Raw genomic sequence first — 16,092 nt, forward strand, 5'->3', positions numbered from 1 at the left:
TAAAAAGCCCATTTTTCACTCTGCTTATACAAACTTGGTCCAAAATTCCCAGAAATGCCGCTCGATGCTGTCCAGTATTTCGGGCCATGAAATCTTTCCAAAGTGTCAAATGATGTCATTGTCTCTTCCTTAACCCCCTGACAATAGCTCCTGTCAATATCCTCTGTCGATATGCCGCTGGATGCCCTCCAGTTTACAAAAGACTGTTAATGGAAAGACTCCAAGTTTCAACTTTCAAGTTTGACGCCAACCTTTGTTCAGATAATGATATTCGAGCTTTGGTCCCCACTTTAAATTCTCAAGTCACTGATTGGTAAAGGTAGGAGGGGTGAAGCCATTGGCTGCTTAAAAAAGTTGGAAAGAGCCCCAAAAAATCAAAACGGAGAGAGGGGTAAAGAGACCATGATGTGCTTGTAACTTTTTCCTCTCTTTCATTCCAACATCTGTCCAGATGTCGAAGATATGTGATCTTTCATTTCCCTCTCATAAGCTTCTTCCCATCTTTTTAACTCTAGTCAATGTGCGCTGACGCCCTCGTCTTGCTCTTCGTCTGTCTCTAGCCCTTTATAGGCCGGGGCGGTGGTTTGCCGATCTCCACAGAGATATTTGTGTACAGAGGGTACTTCTTAACCTGAACCACTCTGTAGGTCAGAGAGCTGATGCCGTCCTTCTTCATGGTGTTCTTCGTGTTTTGGATTTTATTAAATCTGGAAGGTGAGAGACAAAGAAAGACAGAGAGAGGTGGGAGGAGGAGGGTAAGGAAAATGGGGAGACAATGAAGAAAATTAGATTAAAAACAATAATACTGCCAAAAGTAAAATCTGACTTGACTTGAAATTCTTTGCTTCTATATGAGTGCATTTGTGAGTCTAGTGGATACATAATTGTGTTTCATTGCTTGGAGACAGGAAGGTCCGGCTTACTATTTATTTATATAATGCCTAAGGAAATTCAGATAATTACAGGACAATTACAGGACTGACAGTGGACGTGCTTTCTGTTGGATTTGAGGAACAACTCTTATGACACAAAGTTCAAGTGCAAGGCGGCCAAAAAAAATCAAATAAGAGAAAAAGGGCTCTTCATTTTTAGGTCCAGTAATTAAGAAGACAAGGTTTCTGTAAATCAGCCTTTATTGGGGCAAAAGGGCTAAAACAAAATTGTCTACTGCACAGTTCTGTCTCCTGTTGCATGTGTCTACATGTTGCAACCAGTAAAATAAATGTATCTAGTAATTTACAAGTGAAAAGCAAAAATTAAAGGATATTTTTAGCATAACTTTGTGTGGCGGAGACTGAGTCAAGACCAAGGCAGGGCGAGACAGAGACCAGACCAGTGCAAGTTCCACACTAGATGACACATCTATGATAAAATGTGGAACATGTAAACCATGGGTGCTCCTCAAATTGATCTGAAAGATCCACAATTCCATAAAAATACCCTGAAAAAACAAATAAAGATTGCTCTTCAATCACACCTTTTATTGCCACATTACATACATACAGTATATGTGAGCGTGTTTGTGTGTACCAAAAGAAATACCTCGATAAAATGATCAGAACTGACACTAAGGAGCTGAAATCAGCTTCACCAGTTGGTGCTGTCCCTGCAGTTGTGGTCTTGAAATAAAAGCCTGAGTCTTTCTCCGGGACTGAAACAATACTGAGAAAAATTACTAGTAATTCTAGGATGGGACCAAGACTTTCAAAAAGCAGCCTTGAAAGCCTTAGTATTACAATATTGGTCAATACATATTGGAATAACAGAGCACACACATGGAGAAAGTCATTATGAAGTGCTGTAATTACAACTGTCAAACTTCATGCTGCTATGAAGTCTTTTTTCCAGGTGAGTGTACGCTCAAAAACTTGAGAGCATTCTGCTGGAGTACTAGAAATGAAACACACATCCAGATTCATTTACCATGTAGGTCTTGACCAACAGGTGGTGCTATGGCGCTGCACTGTGACCCACTGAACAGCATTATCCATCACATCCGCCTGGGTTTGTTTGAATTATGCTGGAATATCCTTCCCCATTGGCCGCAGCTCAGCAGTTACATCAGAATCTGCTCTTACGTTAGAATCTGCTCTGATTTTAGTGTTGAAGATGGGAAAATAATTCACACAGTGTGTCACAGTTACACAGTGCTGCTGCTGTGCTTCAGTTCAGTTTGTGATGCAACCTCTGGCATCAAAAACGGATTCATAACACAAACTCTCCTGTCACCCACGTAGTAGTATCAGTTTTTGGAGCCAGTCAGGATGGAAATGAGGCCATGGTGAGCGAGTGTCTTACAGCATGTTTACAACGCTCTTGTCTTTAAAAAAATGCCATTTCTGGTGTGTGAACAGAGAAAGAGCTGATGTGTGCAAACGCCCAGGCGCGCACATTCACTTCTCAAAAGACAGCTGTGACTGACTCTAACAAAAGACGTCTTCTTAATGATATGCTTGGACGTACAACTGGAGTTGACACTTCAGTCCGACATGGACCACTGAGTCTACAGAGCCTTGTCAGAACTGACTAGTGAAGATCTCTCTCCTCCCTCTGCATCGCTTTCTCCCTCTGTCTCTCGCAAATCAAATCAAAAGGAGCTTTATTGGCATGAATGGACGCAGGAAAAATGTTGTCAAGCATCTTTCGCTTGAACAATATAATACAATGAGATAAAAATAGAATTGTGGACTCCAAGGATTGGCACTTCTATCTTAAAAGGAATTAGTTTAAGAGAAAAAGTGCAAGGGAAAGAAATAAAAGGAGAAGAGGAAAAGCATGTGCTTTAAACTGAAATAAGGGCTGAATAGTAGGGGAGAAAAATAGAGGATAGGTTGGCAGAGAGATAAATATATATCTGAGAAAGAGAGTGACAGATGGAGGGGGTAAGATATAGTGATATTAAAAATAAAGGGAATGAGAAAAGAGAAATCTTTGGACAAATCTATGAAGCAGTGGAGATTAAAAGCAATAAACTAATCCCTGCAGACGTACAGAGGATATAAAATGCATGTACTCAATCTGTAGGCGACAGTATGAATCGTTTCAAAGCTATTGGACTCACTTATCTTTTATTTCAGAGAGTTAGAGGGCGAGCCAAAGACAGTCCTCCTTACATATTCATTAGCCTGATTTCCAGACAGAGTCCTAACTGGGCTAAGTAAAGCTCTATTTTAATTCCATCGAGGGTCTCACAGGAAAACATTTCTGGTTTAGGATCCCAACAATAGCTCGTCAAACCAGTTATTGAGGGTTATTTTGTTCTCGTGGCACATATTTTGAGACGGCCCAACTGAACCTACTGTGGAAAAATGTCTCAAAGGTATAGTTCAACATTTTGGAGACTTGCTTTTTCGCTTTCTTACCTTAGATAAGTCAAGTCAAGTCATTTTTATTTATGAAGCTCATTATCTCTTTTTGGACGGAAAGGGAGAATAATCGAGCCCTTAAGCTAAATATTAGGGCTGTCCATTGAAACCTGGAGACTCAAAGAGACCCTCAGTCGACTGACAGTAGCAGCAATCACTTCTTTTCTTTGCAGTGTACTTCTGTGGAAATTTTGGTCACCAGATTGTTCTGCAAAGTGAGTGCTCTTGAATTTCACACTACCCTTTGCAGCTACCGACATGCAAGCAGCAGCATGGAGGGAGAGACAGACTGCATCATAAGGTGAAGTAATTGAGAATTTACAGCTCACAGCAAGTTAATAGGATACAGTCTCTGGCTTTTGTTGACATCTAGTGTCAGCAAAAAAAGTTGTTGCACATTTGCGATCCATCGTTAGTGCTGTTAGCTTACGTTACACTGCCGCCATCACACGAACCATCCTGCAGAGCCAAATCTGATTCGCCAAGCATATTTCTGGGTCGGGTACAGCCCCAGTAAATATGATACTACCTTGAGTGGCTGATTAGCTTAGTTTAGCACAAAGACAGGACACAGGGGAATCAACTAGTCTGGTCGAGAGGTAAGAAAATTGCCTACCAGCACCTCTAAATCTCACTAATTAAGATGCTATTTTTCATTTGTTTACATGTCATTTAATGAGAGATTCCTGGCAAACTTGGAGACTAAATCAAATTCTCAATAATATTTTACAAATTGTTAAACTATTGCTTTACGGGATTTAAAGTCGTGTTCATGGTGAATACAGTTTTGCAGAAGCCAGTGGCACACACACAAACACTCCCTACACCCCTTGAATCTGCACTGTCCCAGGATGATAACATATGAATGGAATATTTGTAACAATGTTACTGAGCGACTGATTCATTCGCAATGCATGAAGCACTGCTTTCGAGACAAAATGTGTGTGTGTGTGTGTGTGTGTGTGTGTGTGTGTGTGTGTGTGTGTGTGTGTATGTGTGTGCGCGCAAACTGATACTCCCGGCTGGTGATGAATGTGCCTCTTTCTTACTTCCGCTGGCCCAATCTCTCATTGCTATGCCTAACCAGCATCTCCGAGAGGGCTGAGAGAATGGACTCCTGTGTGTGTGAGAGTGTGTGCATGTTTGAGTGAATGGTTGTGTGTGTGTATGCAGAGGAGATAGTAAACATTCATCAAACAGCCGAGACAATGCTTTCCTTGGTAAACGCTGGACATTACGCAAGTACTCCAGATAAACTCTCCCAAAAGGCTCAATCATTAATCTGAATCTAAACAGAAAGGCAACCCTGCACCTGAAGACAAAGGGTGGAAACAGAAGCTCAGTTTATCTGCGTAATCGAGTGACAGGTCTCCGTGCGTAAAGCCTGGGAAATAAAAGTATTATTTTAAAAAAGATAGATTGATTGCTGTACTGTGGATGTGGTGGTTTCAGGTTCACTTTCATTCATAAAAATGTGATTACACATGTAAACATTTGTTGTGTTTGTTAGTCCCTGGATCCTTATTGTATTATGCAAGTCATAGATGACAATTAAGATTGAGGTCCAATGTGTGTTATCTGCCACTCAGCGGTATAGATATCCACCTTTATTCACTGCATTCGGCCTATGGGCAAATACGATGACACTAGCTGATGGCAGTAACCATTTTTGTTCTGTTGTGTTGCATCAGTTTTGCACAGGTAAAAAAGCAGAGTTTGACACTGATGGCGTCCCGTCATCACACGAAAAAATAGAAAAACTTGTTTGGGACAAACAGAGATCTGCCCTGGATGTCATCTGGATGAAAGGACGCAGTAAAACTCACTATCAAAATGCAAACGGATGCATCATTAAAATCCTGGAAAGTTTTTAACTGAACCCAAAACTGCTGAATGTGTCAAAGAAAACCAGACTTTTATCCCTGAGACTACAGTATGTGACTCCAGAGTGCCCCAGGAATGAGTCCTAAACCTCGGAGATTAGTTAGCATTTTATCACTTATGGTTCCCTTGTCTCAAAGTCAACGTTTTTTTTGAATGGGAATTTTGGTTAGATGTCTGAAATAAGGTCTGTGGTTAACTCAAAATTAGGAGACTTTTATGTTTTGTTCTGCGACATAAAATAAGTCAGTAAATACCCTAGTCCCCAACTTTGAAGCTTTATTGTGTCCTAAAAAAGACGGTTGCTAACAAGTGGCTGAATGTGACTACAGAACGTCTTCACAGTGGACACGGCTTTACAGTGCTTTTGTGGTGCAGCTGTTAATTCATGCAAACGTAGTGTAGTTAATTTGTAACCTAGAATTAGCTTTTTACTTCTGTCGATTGCATTTTGTCTTAAAAAATAATAAAAGTGGCAATCATTTGTGAAGATAATCTTACTGAACAAAATGTGAGTATCATAAAAGTTTGTTTACCACGGACTAATAATACAAAATTCAATGGAAAATCCTATTGGCCTTTAACGAGGGAAACAGAGCATTGCCATATGGCGCCCTACAGAAAAACATCACCTCAGGAGCACTCACTGACTTCGCAGAGAACCGGGGTTACACAGGTAACCAGAGTCTTCCTGTTGATACCTAATTTCCCCTCTTTTTTTTCAAAGAATTTTTTCAATCACAGAAAATATCAGATGATTTGACAGATTGAGGGTTTAACGCTGTTGCAGAGAAATCAAAAAGCTCTCAAAACTGCACTGACAGAAATTTAAAACTTCCCTCCTCAGGAGATGAAAAGTGATGAATTTAAATTTTAAGTCCGCAGAGAGATACGGGGGAAAAATCCCCTCTCCTCCACCCACACTGCCAGAATACTGCCATGAGGTAACCAATCCTCATTTCACAACCCCCTGATTATTTGAGCCGCCATACTTTATTTAATTCCAAATACCACTTCTTTTAAAAAAAAATCTTTAAGCCAAAATTTCCGAGACGTTATAATGAGTGTCCAGAAGGGCAGTAAAAATAATGTTTCTGCCGACTAATAGGCCGCTATTTTCTGCCCCTCGCTTCAGTTATGAATAATGGATCGGCCCCAAATAAATAGCATCCCTGTTGGTGTCACCTCTTATTGAGGAAGTCTGATCCTCAGACCAAAGAGAGAGAGAGAGAGTGCAGAGCAACGAGCGAGAGGAGGAAAAATTGGAATTGAGTATCAGGGGCACACACCACACACACACACACACACACACACACACACACACACACACACACACACACACAAACACACACACACACACACACAGAGACACATACACTGTCTTTAGTCTAGTGGCAGAATTATTGATTTTGATGAAGGCAACTAGACTAGTCTGACCTATCCGGCTCCCATCTCTATTGGTGTCACTTCAGCAAGCAATTACTGAGGGATTGTGAATCCTTCTCTCTCTACAAAACACACACACACACACACACACACACACACACACACACACACACACAAGTATAAAACAATGATGGATGACATATTGTGCAGGCCTGGTTCTTTTAGACATAGTTACATCTAAGTTATTGCTGCCATTTAACAGTGTTAATTATAAAAGTTAAACCACTTCTTGATGGATGTCTGACATCTCACTAGTGTCAGCAGGAGATTCTCGGAGGTAAAACAGTAAAGCATTGACGAATTTGCCATCCTCCAGCTCCTTTATGAGGGGTTGGATTCTGATCATTATTGGTTAGAACAGGTTGGACAAAGTCATGGTTTTGCAAGTTTCAAGGTTTTTGCACTTAAAGCAAAACTTCACTCACAAAATGATCATTTGTGTATCAATTAGTCACTCAGTGTTTCCTTGAATTTGTGAATAAATCATTTTTCGGCGCATGCCAAACCTCTGGTATTGGAGTGTGGCTTTGATGAGAGCAAAGTGACAGTTTTCTTCATAAATTCAAGGCAACAATAAATGACTGACTGATTCACGAATGGTCATTTTGAAGGTGAAGCATTCCTTAAAGTTCCAAGTCCTAAACTTTGAGTTTTGGGTCCTGAGCAAGTCATAATGCACGCTATATATTTGTAAAAACAAGTTTGTTAAATAATTGCAACTGAACTTAATTTGTAGAAAAGAACTGCACTCTCATAGCATATTGCACTATTAGCCACAATAAGATGTAGTTTATATGTTTCTGTCCTGTCTTTTATTTAACTTATCTCATATTGGAAAAACGTCTATATTTTCTGTTCCCAAATTTGTAAGACATTTGACTTTTCTTCCTTTAAAGTAATATTGTATGTTGTTGCATGTTTTCTGTTTTATATCTTAATAAAAAGGTAAAAATTTGTTCTGGAAATGAAGTGAAATTCTTTTGTGGCCTTTTTTTTAAATCTAACTTAAAACTTGGGCTTGGTGTCAATTATTTTTACCTTAAATGATTCAAGTCCAAGTGAAGTCACAAATCATTGGTCAAAGTCAAGTTGCAAGCCTCTTTTGATCAAGTCGCGTCTCAAGTTATCAAATTTGTGACTCAAGTCTAATTTGAGTTCAAGTCATGTGACTTGTGTCCACATCTCTGTGGCTGAGCAGAGAGAGGACCACACACTGCCGGTGATTCGACCAAATAAGCAGGCATATAAAACTGCTAAAATTTCAAGAAAAGGGTTGTCAATGATGTAGAGCAGATTTCTCAAGCTGTTCCAACCATATCTTAGATATGTTGCTCAGTAATTACTGCAGAATCCATTAGCATTACTAGCAAATTTTCTTGTAGAGAAGCAGAACAAGTAGCTGCCTGGGAAGGTGTTTGACATTATACAAAGATCTCCGTCTTATAATCAGCAGATGCTTGTTACAGGTAGAAAAGATCTTTTATTTCTTTTCAGTCACATCCTCTACTTTAGGCTCATTTTCCTTCCTCCCACACCTGCATAAGGAGGTAGATTTTAACTGTTAGAGCTCACTATATGCTCATCAAAGTGCAGTTAGGTATGAATGGTGTAAAAGGTCTGAATGTAAGGCCGGCATTTTCTGTGCTTCTTAGCTACTAAACATGACTTGTTTTATCTTTCTTTTTTTAGATAAATAAGCTTCCTGCTTCGAACAATATCCATTAGCATTACCATCAAAAAGCTTTAATTTCTTACATCTGTAGTTATCATGTTGGGATCAAACTCTTCATATCATAAAATGCACGGCTGAGCAATGCGTTTTAAGTGTCAACTCAGGTATTTATTACACTAACTTTGTACCTGAATGAATGAATGTGAGTGTGCCTCTGCAGGAGTTCACAGACGGGTGAATAAGGGGAAGACACAGAACAATAAACACAGTTATGTAAAGCCATTTAGCATGATTTGATTGCTTTTTATAATTGACATCAAAGCATGAAGTTTAATAACAAAAGAAAAATTTTACTGCCTCGCGGTTGTATGCCTCTGCGCAGCAGACAAGTTGCACTTACAGTTTACATCCATGTCTGTGAAAACATGGATGCTTCTCATACATCTTCCCTCCAGGAACAAAGGAGATCTTTACAACCAGCACAGTGTCAAGGTGAGCACCCAATATTAGTGTCACCAATTCAGTATCTAACCAAATGTCTCCCCTTCTGTTTCTGAGATATGACATTGAATAACGGCCAGAAAACTGCTTTTGCAGCACATTATGACGTCACAGTGAAGTTGACCTTTGGCCTTTTGGATATTAACTGGCATCACTTTACCATTTAATCCCATTATATGTTTGTGTAAAATTTTGCCATAATTTTTGTATAAATTCTTAACTTCTGGCCAAAAACACATTTCTGAGGTCACAGTGACCTTTGATTAGTTCATCTTTGAGTCCAAGTGTGGACATTTGTGTCAAATTTGAAGAAATCCCTTCAGGGCAGTCCCATGATATTGCATTCATGAGAGTGACACTGACACAAGGTCACAGTGACCCTGACCAAATGACCACCAAAGTCTGACCAGTTCAGCGTGAACATTTGTGCTACATAGAAAAAAAAAAAAACTTGACTTTGATCTTTGGCACCAAAATCTAATCTGTTCAGCGTTGGGTCCAAGTGGATGTATTTGTAAAATTTGAGGAAATTCCCACATGGCCTTCTTGAGATATTGCATTCATGAGAATGAGACGGACAAAAGCTAAAAGTGACCTTGACCTTTTGACCGCCAAATTCTTGGCAAATTAATGTTGAATCCAAGTGGAGTTATGTGGCAAATTTGAGGACAGTCCCTCATGGCATTCTTGAGATATCACGCTCACAAGAAAGGGACAGATGTACAGACAGATGGACAGACAACCCAAAAATATAATGCCTCTGGCCATGGCTATCACTGTCAACGAGGCAAAAAAATGCACAGTTTTCCAGAAGTTTCCAAAATCAGTTTTGCTGAAAAGACTTCCTGCAAAAACTTTTCTAACACTGGACTTTGTGTAATGTTCAAACCAAATACAAAACTTCATAAAACACACATCACGTGTCGGAGGCTCAAACAACATGTGTTCAGTAGCTATATGCAAAATTCAAATCAAGCATGTCACAGTTTGTTTGGCTGTCACTGCTCTTTCACACATGACGCTCGTTTTTTAATCTTCTTATAAACCAATTTAGGAGCCGCAGTTAAACTAGATCTCAACTGTGAACCCTGACGTGGTCCTGTCAAAACGCGGTGATATAATAATGCCACATGAGATCAAACTAAAACAATATTTGGAGGAGGGAACAGAGTTCACTATATCTTCATTCTGCCCCAGCTGCAGCAGCTATCGATTTTTGTGCTGTGAGGCATCGTTGGCTGCTCTATCCAGGCATGAAAACAGGGGCTCTTAGAGGAGAATAAACAGTGATAATCCACGTTTAAGCAGCTTAATGTGAGGTGCTATACTCCTGGTGATTAATGTGTCTAGAAGGGCTCATCTCTGCATATTGGGTCTCATTCATCAAACCATAAAATAACACATTTATACGGGAAGCATTTTTACACATTTGTCTGAAAAGCAATTTAAATGGGTGTAGCCAAAAGAGCAACATTTAAGCCCCTGCGCTGTATCTCCGAGAAGCAATTCTTGGTTTATTGAAAATGTTTTGTCTTTGGCATTTTAAAATCTCCCAATCTTTCTGTGATCGTAAAGGCCAAGTCGTGGTCGTCAAAGGATTGCTTTTATTTACATTTTGCTCTGTCATCTGATACTTTTATGAAGACAACAGTGCGTATTCAGTACCTTCAGTCTTTATGTAGCTTGCATATTAGCAGAAACTGAATTTTAATTAATAGTATGACAAGAAATTACTATAGTATTTTGGAAACTGATGTATTTTAATTTATTTAACATGTCATGCATCTTTTAACATCCTGTTAAGAGTTAAATGTTTATTTAGTTACAGGGAAAATGCTTCTCTTTTTCTCTCTGCTGGGTGCTCTGCAACTCTTGGAAAATAAAAAATACATGATTTACTGTAAGACCAGTTTCACTTTTTTTTCTGGCTTTATGCTCCCATTTTCTGTGTCTTGGTTGGATAAATAGCAGGAGCAGTTTTTTGTGTTAAGACACATATTCAAGGCTGTAGGTACCAGCTATAAGAACAGTGAAGACCTGATATTTGGGGGGTTTATTCATAGAAATAGAGTGAGAGTGGAACAGATATTGTACTGCTTGCTGTGGTCATTTGACCAGTCAAAGCTAAAAACTCCACCTGGAAATGACTGCAAACTTATTTTTAAACTGGATTTTATGTCATTTTAAATAATCTTTTTATCTTTGCAACTCCTGTCTGCACTCTTGCAACATTTAAAGATGATTTTTATCTTGAAAATTTTAAATTATTAAGTAATTAATTTTATCTATTATATCTTACGTCTTTACTCTTTTATTGTAAATTTGTATTCTATTATGTTTTGTACTTTACTGCTCAATATTTCAATAATATTGAGCAAAAATTCAAATATTTTCAGAAAACTTCTTTTAGTGTACTGTTTAGCTTCAAAATGAGAACGTTTGTGACCCAACTGCCATGTTGGATACAGTTAAGCAAAGCACCAAGCACAGCCGACCTGTTGGACAAACTTTCTCATCTTACAGCTGAACCGTACGGTAATTTATGCCTCTGAAAACATTTGAGGTGAGAAATGATGCAGTAACAGAATCTTGATTCATATTTGATCAGCGCTGTCTGTTTTGACAGTTTGACTGATGTTCAGAAGCAGTGATTGACATCTGCGTCAGAGACTCCTCCACTCTGACTGCTTGCTTGCATTTACATTTGACAAGAGCATTAGAAACTCCACAAGGAAGAAGTATGATTTTTTTACACAGATTATCTGTCTCATTTAGCACTGTGCTAATATAGTAGCAAATATGAAAAAAATTATGTTTTTATAAAAGTTATCAACTGCAGCTGTAAGTGGCAATGTCAGTTTTAATAGTTCAATAGTTTAAGCAACCTGGTGTGTTATCAAAGTTAATTTTATTTATTTTATTTTTTTATTTTAATTTTTCTATTGTGAAATATTATAACAGAACAAGTCAAAACAAGTGCAACGGTATATAAATTGTGTGTTAACTTAGTTTAGATGATTCCAGTATTTCTGACTTAATATACTTAAATTTGACTACATAATTTATGCCAGAAAAATGAGATGTTAAAGGATTTAGTATTTTTCCACAGACTGAAAGCACTGAAATTCCTTGAAGTGTGTAGAAGAAAATGAAACAGTCAATAGCGATATAATATGGTAATGATTATGATACAAAGGAGAATTAAGGAGAACTCCAGATATGACATTTGTATTTATAAAAATCCCCCCGCACTAAGCATATAAATCTCACAAGCTAGTCATGCAGTTTTGCAAAATGAGTCTATAATGAGTCTATATAGTTATTTATATTCTATTATTATTTTACTTGCAGTTTCTCATGGAGAGCTGGGAGTGAGTGTGCATTTAGCCTTCACTGGTTAAAGGTTATAATATCTTTAGAAGGTAATTGCAGTGATACTGGACAGAATGAAAGCAGATAATGGGGATGACAAAGAACAGGCAAATCTGCTGGTTGTTTATAGCCTGTGTTGCTCATGCTTCAGTATATTTCTCTGCAGCTAGCTCTAATTACAAGGACACGTTATTGATAGCGTGCCCTTTCCAGCGCCACATAATCATAATTCTCTCAAATGGAGATGAAAAAGTTGGTAAGAACCATCTGAACTGTGTAGCTAAGAGACAAAAGCAACACGATCGATCCAAATGTGAAGCCGGAGAACAAGTTTGGACAATGATGCAGTACCTCTGTGGGTTGGGCTCGTTGTGTTTGTCTCTCTCGTGTTTAATCATTCTGTAGCGGCCGATGCGAACGTCTGGCCTGGACACCTTCATCCCATTCAGAGTGATCCTGCAACACAAACAGATACAACATCTGTTAGAGAGAGAAAGGGAAACAAACACAAAGAGAGAGACAAGACCGAAAGGCATAATGAGAGAAAAATAACAACAAACTGAGGAGAGGGAGTTCACCACGAGGTTTCATAAAGAAATAAGGCAGGGCTGAACAAATTATCTTCATTATCCTTTAATAAGTGTGGGATTTTTTCCTGAAACAATTGATTATTAATTTAGTGTATACGATGTCAGAAAATAGAGAAAAATAGCAATTACTTGTTCCCATAGCCCAAGGTGATAAGGCTGCATCAAAGGTATATTTTCATTATTGATTAATCTACCACCTATTTTTTAATATTAATTCATAATACAACAGTCCAAAGAAAAAAAGATCAGTTTATTTTCATATTACACCACAAAAGCTTCAATTTAGAGGTTGTAACCAGAAAATGTTTGAAATTTTTGCCTTTTTTTTTTTTTTTTTCCAATCTATTTTTAAAACTCTAAATACAGTTAGCACAACATCCATCTGCTGTAAACCCCAGACATACCAGTAACACATATTATGCTGTTTTTACAGAATATGAGGTCAGTTAAAAAAGTCAATTAAAATGCTTCTTAAATGCTTAAACTGTCATTACATACAAGCTTACCTAATAACAACATGTATCTTTCCTGTCTAATTTTAAACTACTTGTACACAGTATGCCAGAAATGAAAACCTAATGTCCAAACCCTTAAATAAAGCCTCTACTTCTGCAACAACAGGAGCTCAAAGGCTATACTGAAGTAGATGATAAGCATTTTTGAACAAACAGATCATAGAAATATTGAGAAATAGCTGATTCAAGTTGTGTAAAACAAACCAACCACAGATGAGTCCACTCTTAAATGGAGACAAAACCAGGTCTTGAGGTTCTTTCCGTTACATGTCCATGTACAGTAAAAATGTGACTTTCTGGATTGATTTTGGTCAATGTGGATACAGAACATCAAAGAGAAGCAGGGAGAGAAAAATAATGTCTGAACCAGGGAGAGGATGAGGAGCAGGGAGAGGAGTACGAGAGTAAGAGCTCTTGTCAACGGCAGCAATTTCATGTTGCTAATAAAGCTTTTACTGCAAAAATTCTGTCACTTACTATATTTTCTACTGTACATCTTATAAAGTGAAACCTCATTCAATTTTGGAAAGCATATGTTGCTAAAAATGCACACATCTGACACTTGACAAAAAAGATAAAGCAGTTTACAGTAAAAGGAAACTGAATCATGAAAAAAATACAAGATTTCATTTTGTCTATTGTCAGCACGCAGAACTGAAACCCTAAAAGAACTGCAGTTTTCATAACGCCATCAAGTTTTGGTACTTTGTGCTATGACTGCTCTTTGATAGAAAACATGTTCTAGTGTCTTTTGAAAGAATAATATCATATTGAGTCAGGTTTGCCGGGTTAGTACATATCATCAAGTTTTTTTTGCATTTTGAAATGTAGGTCTAGAGTTTGTTTTAATTTTGTGATGTAGCTATATTGCTGGATTAAGATGTTAGAAAAAAAGTATCTTACAGCTTTATTTGGTGGGTTTACAAAGAAATAACTTTGTCATGTTTGCAGAAACATATTTTAGTGCACTGTTTAGCTGTAAAATGATAAAAGTTGGTCCAGCTGATAGGTGGTGTTTGTTTCTGGGGTTTTATGTTTATCGTATGGCAAACTTTCTCATTTTTAGCTGATTTTCAGCTAAAAAGTACACTAAACTATGTTTCTGAAAACTTTTGAGGTGATAAATAGGCAATCCAGTCACATAGTTTTGATTCATATTTGATCAGTGCTGTCTAACCTACAGTTTGTCTGTAGTTCATGAGCAGGGATTAAAATGATTACAGCTGCGTTGGGGACATTGCAGTAGATTCTAGTGAATACCATTATTAGAATTAGGAAGAGGAGGTTGGACATAATCTTTTTTTTTTTTTTAGAAAAGTGACAGTTTCTGCAAAAAGCAAACTAGTTATTTTCTTGTAGCTTTAAATAAAGATGAAGGCTTGTTAGTAATTTTAAAACACTGTAAATTAATTGAAGGTATACCTGAATAGACAAATGTTTAAAAACTACCAATTATTGCCAAAATATGCCTGTTTGACTTCTACAGCTGCTCATGGCGTTCAAGCACACGCTGCATTCCTTCACACGGGGCTCTCGGGGCTGCCTTTGCCCTAAAGAGTGAATATCATACAGTAATTGCAACACAAACACAGCACACTGCAAACACAAACAAATGAACAAAAAAACAGAGATTCCCTCTGGCTCTTTCTGAAAAACCAAAAAAGAAGAAAGAGCAGCTCTGATCAGAGACTTTTATAACACCAAGAGCAACACACTGTTCAGCTTCAGGGGCTGTGAACTTGTGCGGACACCAGCTGGGGAATAAAACACAGATTCATACTGTGTTTCAGTTTAAACAAAGCATGAGATCACAACTCAGAGACATATAGTGGTAACGTTGTATCGCCACTAAGATGCAATACAAGGGCAAATCTGCACAGAGATTTATATCTAATGCTACAACAAATGGAGTGTGGGCAACACAAATAACAGATCTATTCCACATAAAGCCCGAGTTAAACCCAGAGGTTGACGGAGTCATTGATATTCATACCTGCAATGATATAAAGGATTGTGTAGGTGTGTGGTGAATTCTTATTTGACCCAGTGCTCCGATTCGTGCTCTCTCTGTCTTAAAAAGTAGCCATGCCTGAGACTGCTCCTCAACAACAGCTCGTCTACACTTCCAACGCCTCCTCTTGTCTTTTCACGTCTTCATTTCCCTCTCTAGCTCTCTTGTCCATTTATTTCCTTCTCTTTCCTTTTTTTTAGTCCTTCCCTCTCTTTCCTTTCTCTTTCCCACCTGTGGGTCTTTGGGGGCAGAAATGTTCGTGCAGTAGACTAAAGGTTAATCGCTGGTACGCTGTGGTGATGTGAGATGTCGAGGATTCAACGTTTCTTGGCAGTAGCATGGTGCAGAAAGCCTTTGCAACTGAAACCCATAATAATGAAAATAATTTAGGAAGAAGAGGCAGATGGAGTTCATTAATGAGATGAACAGTTTACAAGTTGCTGTTTTTGAATTTTCAAAACATTGGGCTCCTTTAAAAAAATCTAAGAATTAATTTATTGAATATTTTTCCAATTAAAAAATCCCAAAAATTATGCAGAAACCTTTTTGTTACAAAACTAGGTATTACAGTAAAACCAACAAGAGACCATTGACTACTATTTATGAGAGTGAAGTTAGTGAATATTTTTGAGTATCCTATCTCTTTGCTGTGTTGCCATTTGCATACGGTCCCTGCACACTCGTCTCACAGCCAGGACGCCTGCTGTACATGGAGAGAAACATTATTTGTCCAACTCAG

General features: G+C 38.1%; 1 protein-coding gene across 1 annotated transcript in view; it reads right to left on the reverse strand.

Moving 5' to 3' along the window:
- Positions 1-415: 415 nt before the first annotated feature.
- Positions 416-16,092, reverse strand: part of b4galt2 (UDP-Gal:betaGlcNAc beta 1,4- galactosyltransferase, polypeptide 2) — a 200,322-nt gene continuing 184,645 nt past the window's right edge. The window contains exons 7-8 of the mRNA XM_042497979.1: positions 12,589-12,693; positions 416-707 (exon numbers count right to left, since the gene is read on the reverse strand). Of these exons, the coding sequence (XP_042353913.1) occupies positions 557-707; positions 12,589-12,693 (256 nt within the window). The 3' untranslated portion in view covers positions 416-556. The remainder of the gene's footprint in view (positions 708-12,588; positions 12,694-16,092) is intronic.

This window comes from Plectropomus leopardus, chromosome 12 (genome assembly GCF_008729295.1).
Source record: "Plectropomus leopardus isolate mb chromosome 12, YSFRI_Pleo_2.0, whole genome shotgun sequence".
Taxonomy (NCBI): Eukaryota; Metazoa; Chordata; class Actinopteri; order Perciformes; family Serranidae; genus Plectropomus; species Plectropomus leopardus.